This window comes from Styela clava, chromosome 14 (genome assembly GCF_964204865.1).
Source record: "Styela clava chromosome 14, kaStyClav1.hap1.2, whole genome shotgun sequence".
Classification (NCBI taxonomy): Eukaryota; Metazoa; Chordata; class Ascidiacea; order Stolidobranchia; family Styelidae; genus Styela; species Styela clava.
In genome coordinates, this window is record NC_135263.1 from 19427276 (window position 1) to 19435805 (window position 8530).

At 31.6% G+C, this 8530-nt stretch overlaps 1 protein-coding gene across 1 annotated transcript; it reads left to right on the plus strand.

Moving 5' to 3' along the window:
* Positions 1-968: 968 nt before the first annotated feature.
* Positions 969-7364, plus strand: LOC120340504 (serine/threonine-protein kinase H1-like). The gene is made up of 6 exons (XM_039408780.2): positions 969-1063; positions 1216-1348; positions 2689-3578; positions 3863-4008; positions 4704-4815; positions 5508-7364. Exons 2-6 carry the CDS (start codon positions 1306-1308, stop codon positions 5568-5570), a joined length of 1254 nt encoding a protein of 417 aa, XP_039264714.1. The 5' UTR covers positions 969-1063; positions 1216-1305; the 3' UTR covers positions 5571-7364.
* The last annotated feature ends 1166 nt before the right edge of the window (positions 7365-8530 follow it).

Here is an 8530-nt window from a genome sequence, read left to right on the forward strand (position 1 = left end):
ATTGTATGGGCATGAAAAGAAATAATACTAAGAAATTGCGAGGCGGCGATATTTATCGCAAGTGTCAACCACCTATTGTCTTGTTTTTCTCCCATCAACAAAGAGAAGATATTTTTAAGAAAGAAGTTTCTATTGATTCATGATTTCCTTGTGTCTTAATGAGTACCACAGCTTTGTCTTTGATATTATCTTAAGAACAGTGTTAGCCTCGGGGCATGCAACGTGCCTATTTCTACTTTCTTGAAACAGCTATCATGACACGCAATCTAATTGGCACGCAGAATGTAGTTTTATTGCCAGTAAGTTATTGTTATATGCCACAATGGATTTATATTGTAATATTGATATAGCTATAATATTTTTTGTCAGATTGGATGTACAATGAGACATCTGGACATTGTTGCATTTAAATGAGGTCTAAATATTTCTCTAATACTGTTTTTGAACTTTTTCATAAATTAGTTTTTTTGGATCCCGAATTATAAAAGAGATTGAAATAGGTTCTGTATTTATTTTTATAGTGCTGGTTCCCCTTAGAAAGTGTAACTAAATATGTATTAAAAATTTAAATATTGTGAGCACAACTGTACCACCGTGAAATTTTATGTTCAAATTCTTACATCTTATCATACTAAAATTTTATAACACTGATGTATGGTGGCAGAATGATTCATTTTATTTTTGGAAAAATTGAAGAAAAAATAACATTCCATTGTCTACTGTACTACATACTGTATTTTTAAAGTTTACAGCTCTTTGTGAGATTATAATCTTTATTAACGCTAATAACTTATGGTTTCCTGAAGCTTCCCTTTTTCATTGAAATTTTTTTTTGGTTTATTTGAACTAAGAGAACAGTAGCTACCCGATTCAGAAAAAACTGTAATCTCTTCAGTTTAATATAGCTTTTTTAAATTGTTCAATTTCATATTCCTTGGGTTGGGTTGGGACAGGGACTAATACATTTGTTTTATTTCCTTTGTTAGTCACTGTAATAATTGACCTGAATGAGAAAAATCTGGTAATCAGCTATAATGAAATGTATATGGATTTTATCGCACAGGTGACACTTTCATTTATACGAGTTATGTACATTGTCCTAATAATGTGTGAAACAATTTCAATTATCATTGATTGTGATAAATTCTTCGTAAACTAATTCTAACTAAAATTGTTGCTTTTTAAAGTTTGATCTCCAATCTTTTATTATTCCAGATTGATGTCTTAACATAAACTTGTTTTCATTTAAACTAATTTTTCGAACAATGTGTATCAGAAGAAGTAAAACTGAAACAACAGATAAATATGGGATGCGGTAATAGCAAAGTTATTCCTGATTCTAATGAAGGTATTATGTTCAGTTTCTATGAGTTACCTATTCATAGCTTTGTCATTGTATATATGTATATATTGTCTCTATATAAATCCAGTGGTCACTTTAAATTTTGTGTAAACAAATATTATATTTTAAATTGCAATATTGTTATTTTTATGCTGGATGAGGTCAAGAAACACCGGGCTTTAATTAATTTGTTATTTTCTATTTTAATGTTAAAATGCTGTGCAGTATTTGAAGAGACAATAGATATAAAGTGAACACAAAACCATTTTGCTGTCATCACTTTGCCCAAGGCCATTTTTTATGGTTTGCATAAACAAAGGCAAGCACTTAACAAATGAATATGTTTATCTAGATTAGTGGTTAGCTGAATAACTGGATCCTATATAAGTACTTACATATACTTACATGATCAATGACTGGGCTTTGTTTATTAATTGAATTTCAGACTATATTAAATAGTAATATATACTCTTATAATTAATGGAGTTCTAGATGCTTTTGATCATTGTTTTGTGATAAAACTTTGATGTATAATAATCCAACCTTTTTACAAATTGATTGAAAAATCTTCTGAAATCCATTGGACGACAGAAAGCAAGATAGAATTTATTTTGAATTATAATATTAGGTATTGATAAACTTGACTGAATCCTTGCTCGTTGTATTAAAATTAGATTTGAACGTTCCAATATGAATTACTTTTCTTCGGTGCAGTATATTCAAAATTTTCATCAGAAAAAGCAGAGTCTGCTCACTCAGAAGTGAAGGCAACTCATTTCTGAGCTAAGTTTCACAGCCCACTGAAATGCCAATAGCTGTTGCATTTATATTGAATTAAATGCAGAATGGCAAGAAACTCAAGCAGTTCAGGCCAAAACAATAATGAAAAGATTGCAATAAAATGTATTAGTTTCTAACCTGAAAAGAAACTTTAACATGCCAAATTGTGTTGATTATATGCAAAACATTGAGTGATTATTTTCTGTGCCTAAATACCTGTCATCAACATTTCCATGTCTGCAGTATTCATGTTTCGGAAGAATACCTGTAATTCACTTAGGTTTTAATTGTTGGCTTAAGCAATGAGGCAAGAGTAGGTCTTTGTCAGTAGCTCTATAACAAGCTGATAATTAGTGGAATGACTAAATTGAAAAATTGGTTTGCCCGAGGCTGATTGTACATTGTGTCTTAACCACTATATTCAGAGTTTTTGATATAATATTATTTTAAATATATTTGAAATATTAAAAAAAAATAAAATATCAAAGTTCATGAACAAGAATGGCAAATTCATTTTTTATTTATAAAATATAAATTGTTCAATTTCTGACAAATTGTTTTCACAGGGAGCAAAGATGCCAAATCGAAGAAGACCATAGACGCCTATAGTACAAATGATGCAAAAAGAAACAGCATTCACTCAGCCAAACTTGCATTCGTAAATGGAAATAATGTTGGGGGAACAAACAAAAGTGATATTGACGAAAAGAAATTCAATAAAAATGCAACAAACAACAATAATAAAATTGTCAAGTATCGTGCAAAATTTGATCCTCGAGTCGTTGTAAAATATGATGTCAGAGCATTAATTGGCAAAGGCAGTTTCAGCCGGGTTGTGAGAGTTGAACATAAAGGCACAAAACAACCATATGCAATTAAAATGATTGAGGTGAAAGCTCGTGAGGGCCGAGCTGCAGCTGATTCAGAATTGCGTGTATTACGTCGAGTAAGACATCCTTACATTGTGCAACTAATAGAGGTTTTTGAAGCACCTGATAAAATTTATATGGTCATGGAGCTTGCCACAGGCGGTGAATTATTCGATCGAATTATAAGACATGGTAGCTTTACTGAAAAAGACGCTACAAAAGCCTTACAAATGGTGCTAGAAGGACTTCGTTATCTTCATAGTCTGGGAATTACACATAGGGACTTGAAACCAGAGAATTTATTGTATTATCATCCTGGAAATGACTCCAAACTGTTAATTACTGATTTTGGTCTTGCATCCTCTCGAAAATCTGGTGGTGATGTTACTATGAAGACAACTTGCGGCACTCCAGAATATATTGCACCTGAAGTTTTACAAAGAGAAAGTTACACAAATATGGTTGATTGTTGGTCTGTTGGCGTTATTACTTATATTCTTTTGAGTGGAACTATGCCATTCGATGATGAAAATAAAACACGACTTTACACAATGATTTTACAAGGAGATTATAATTTTAATGGCGAGGTAAAAACATCGGAAATATATTTCATTTGTTTTTTGGAAATTCTCTATAACTGATCTTGATACATAATCAGCATTTTCATGAAATTGAATTTTGCTAATTGAGTAAAATATCAGTCAATTTAATAGAAATCTATAGACATGTACATATGAAGGGTATAACTAACCCAATAATTTACATAGGTAATGTGAAGTATTTTTATTGTATCTAGAACTCTTGTTTCATGTCCTATTATTAATCAGTAAAGTATAAAGTGCTTTTTTGATCATATGGGTCATATTTACAGCCTTGGCCCCACGTGTCTGAAACTGCCAAAGGCTTCGTCAGATCGTTTTTGACGGTGAACCCTAGAGAAAGAATGTCTTGTTCTGCTGCACTTGAACACCCTTGGATAACTAACTTCACCAGTCTTTCGAACAGAAACTTGCAAAGGTAAAATAAATTTCATAATATGGCAATGTTGCAAAATTGATTATTTTCATTTTAACCTACGAATATAATTTTTAGCCTTTTATAAAATCTGAAGCTTTTGCTCATGTATATTTTAGTGAGATTCCTAGATAGGTAAAGCTGCCATGCTTGGGCCCAGCTGAATCCTTATTTTTTTGAGAAAAGAAGGAGCTTTTACTGAATAAATTCATACCATTGTCCTTTTCTGCTATTCATTACATTGAGGTCATGTGGTATCGTGTTTCAAACCTTTTTAATTGTTTTGTATGTTCCACTTTGTCATACACATACGAAGGTGTGAATCCTTGTTGTCATTAAACAAACTTTTTCTTTGTTTGGAAACATCGAGTGAGGCCATACTTGCAATTTGGGATCTTTCTAAAATAATTGTAATATAACATAGCAAGAATGTCAAAGAAAAATAAGTCATACAAGGGACTTCATTTCTCTCTGCTGGCCTACAGCAATCTTGGCGGTTGATTTTCAACTTTATTTTTGTTTCATATAGTCACTTGACAATCAACCTTTTTCACTTCTATGATGTGCTTGTGAGTGTGTATGACTGTGCACTGAAACAGAAACTGTCATTGCACTTCAAAGTTTTTTTTTATTTTGTTAACAATATGTTATCAAGTACTAAGTAGCATACTGATAAGTAGTATTCTTGCATACCACAGGTCCATATCACAGAATTTATTGAAGAGAGCATCATCACGTAATAGTAACAAGTCTGCTCATAGTAGCAAATCAGCTAAATCCAACAGATCACTTCGTTCACAGCACAGAAAGGTAAACTTAATATTTTTTGTGACCTATGAATTAAAAATGCTCAAATAGTTTGATATAATGAATCGTGATATACTTTTCACATCTGATTATTAGTTAGCCATCTTTATTATCCCTTAATTCTCACTTCTGATTAGGATAGTATTCAAACATTATATATACATGTATATGAAAAATAATTAGATTGAAAAGCCATATTTATATCAACTAATTTGGCGTGCCTGCCACCTTGGTAGCTGAAATGTGATATTGTTCGTTCTGTTGTGTTTGGTTTAGGTAAAAACCATAGTACCCTTTGTAATATTCTCTGTGTGAAACACAGTTAACTATAATGGAAAATTGTAATCTCTGATGCAAAATGAAGTCGGTTCATCTGAGTTGTTCAATATAGGGATGTATAGAATATAGCAGGGGTGGGCAAGGTTTAGTGTGGCGTACAAAGTTACATTTTACGATCAATATTTACAGACTCAGTATTACAAAAGTAGAAAACAATAAGCTTCGTGCCCAAACTAAATTTTACAAATTCCTTGAGCTATTTTTTAGTCAAAACATCAAAATTTGGTTTTAGTTTGATTGTGGCAACATCAGGCGGGCCAGATTGAATTATCCAACGGGCCCAATACCCATGTCAGGGTATGGGCAAGTATGTTTCCTTAGCTATGACTGTACTTAGTAGCTTTTCTTCATTGTAGGTGAAAGCAAAAGAATTGGATGATTTACTCAAGAAATATAACAGACAGACACATCATCCATAAATACTACAGTGTGGTGATATTAAATACAAAACTAAATATGCACTGTATCAAATCACTTTTGTCAAAGGCATATTTGTGTCTGGTCAACGTGAAAAGATGTAAAACAGGTTCCCTCCAGTATGAGAAGTGGTATGAGGATGAATTATACAGTACAGGAGTGAATGAAGTATCGTCTCCGACAATCTATTTGCTCTTTATTTATTATGTTATTTGCTTTTTTGAACAGGTGATCTTATTTTACTTTCAAATGTACTTGCAGTAAGTTCCAAACTTATGTATTTACTGCACTTCGAAATTTTTTAAAATTAAAAATATATATCTTTGTTGTTTATACAAAAAGACGACTTATCATCTTTTATTTATTTTGTTATTTGCATTATTATGTTGTGATATGAAAAAATTGTTCATATATTGTTTCTATTCTATTGCCCCTTTATAATCAAAGACTGTTGATCCATTTGTTCGAAAATGATACAGAAAATATTCCCAGATATTTTCCTTAGATAGTCTCAGATTCCCTTACTGTGTGGGAAGGCTTGGATTAACTGTATTCAGTTGTATGTCGATATGTCAAACACATATTCACTAAGTACGTAAGTAGACAACATGATCTTTGTAGAAACAGAATTTTTATGCGGTAATTCATTTCTAAATGACAATTTCTTGTACAAATTAGCATGTACTAGATTATACAGCAATTGGGGTTGGTTGAAGGTGTTAAAACCTTCTTTTATTGTGAATTAATTACCTTATTGCCCTAGGATGTAGATGGTTATTGTATTAACAAAAGCCTTCCTTGCCAAATTTGTGTCTTTTACATAACAGCTGATGGTGTGCGGTATACTAATTTCTATATCTATACCAGTAGGTGGTATAAATATTTTGTAAATCTAATTCAAAATGTATTCGTTTTCAGAGTGGCTTCTCTTACTGGGCCATAATCATAACATTGCAACTTTACCCCATAAACATGTGTCTTGACTCTTGACTTATATTTTATATCTCACAGACTAATATAAACTTTTGGCTGTCTCTGTAATCCTGTAAAGATTTCACAGATCCAATGTATTTTTCTATTATCCCTTGAGATCTATCTTTCCGCTTTATGTTTCTGAACATTTCAGATTTGTTCCTCAGTTCTAGCATGTACAACATAGATTCATTGGCATCTTATTCTTCTCATGTGCTAAGCTACATTTTGTTTTATATCTTGTTATACCAGTCCAGTAGCATTCTCATTTTAGTACAAAAAATTATCTTTACCATTCTTATTGATCCTTTTTCTGTCCATCATTTTTGTTCTGAATTGATATAACTATTTTTTTGTCTATTGTAATGCAATTTGTTCAAGTATAACGGGAGATTGGACGCTCTCTTCCTGCATTTAGATAATTTTTTACCAAGCACTGACTTACATAACAGCACTTGCTGACAAGTGACAATACATTATAATAATCCATCATTTCTCTCATTCCAGAAATTTCTCTGTTAGTTTCGTTTTTGGGAAGCTTATTGAACTATAAACTTTCTTCTTCTCAGTTCATAATAATTTATTACAGATGTTGAAATGTTTTTGGTCAAGCATGAAGAATGATAGTTGCCATTTTTACTTTCCATTTTTACTTCTGTAGTTATAGTATGTTCTGTATCATTTTGACATTTTGCTTTTGGCAATTTTTTGTAAACAGACGTATTATTTATATGTCTTATTTTCATGCAAAAGTGCCAACTCATTGACTGTTCTTTTGATACTTTTATTGTAGATAAAATTGAATATCATACAATTGAAGTTGATTCCGTTTTTGGAATAAGCCGAGGCATAGGTCGTACTGGTAGGAATATTTTTTGGACCACTGTCAATTTCATTGAAGTCCCTCAGGCGAAGATCATGAGCAAAGTTAAAATTCATGTTATTTTATAGTTTAACTGCGTAAAATGTAAGTCTAGGTGGTTAACGGGGATAAAATCACGAAGTCCAAGTCAAAAGTAGAGTGGGGAAGAAAAAGATAAGATTGTGGATGTATCACCACAAATATTTATCCAGGCATTAGTTTTGCGTTAGACGTGCAATTTCTTTCGCTCAGTTCGCTATATCGCCAAGATACATCTTATTCTGGAAAAAGGCTGTCCCGCAACAGATTTTCACAAAAAAAGTCAACTAGCTAGTTATAAGACTTTACTACCTTACGTAATGACAGAAATCGTATTTGAGTTTATCTAAAATTTAGGGCGCTCCAAAAGTATGTATATATACCAAAATGGAGGTAACTTTTTTTTGAGAGAGAGAATTTTTATTGTTTCGTCAAACCAGAAAACACATACAATATATATATGATAGCAAAATGAGAAAAATTTGATTTCGGTAGATGACAGGGTGGTAACGATACGACCATTTACAGTCATCTGAGTCGGTTACCACCCAAAGCAAGCACATGATTAAATAAATTAATAACACAGGTTCTGTAATATTACACTCTCAGGATATACATATGGAAAAAAAAACTATATACACTATGTAAAAAAAAATGATATCTAATTAGAGATGAGAAAAATTTCTAATCGGGATTAGGAAGTTATTAAATAAATTTTAAATAGAGAGGAGCAAAAAATAAGAATTCCATACCAAATTTATTATTATTTATTATATTAATTTACACTTTCAATCTGTTCTGAATCTTTTGTGCTTACACATGATAAAATATGAGGGTATGATCACAAGGAAATTGAAGGTTCTATGAGTGACAATAATGTGTTGTGTGAAGAAAACCATAGATTGAGATATGAAATATAGGCATAACAGTAGTACAATTTTATATTTTCATTTCATTAGGGTGAAGAAAAAAAGCAGGATGCATATGGAACTTCTGCGAGATTTACACATTACTACGCAAAACAGGTATTAAGATGGGAAACAATCAGATTGGTATTGCAACCTTTCACAAATAATTTAGAAATAGACA

Excerpts from the sequence above, each read along its gene's own strand:
- LOC120340504 (XM_039408780.2), top strand. The coding sequence starts at position 1,306 with ATGGGATGCGGTAATAGCAAAGTTATTCCTGATTCTAATGAAG. Across the intron at positions 1,349-2,688 it reads TATTCCTGATTCTAATGAAG|GGAGCAAAGATGCCAAATCG; the intron begins GTATTATGTTCA and ends TTGTTTTCACAG. Across the intron at positions 4,009-4,703 it reads TCGAACAGAAACTTGCAAAG|GTCCATATCACAGAATTTAT; the intron begins GTAAAATAAATT and ends TGCATACCACAG.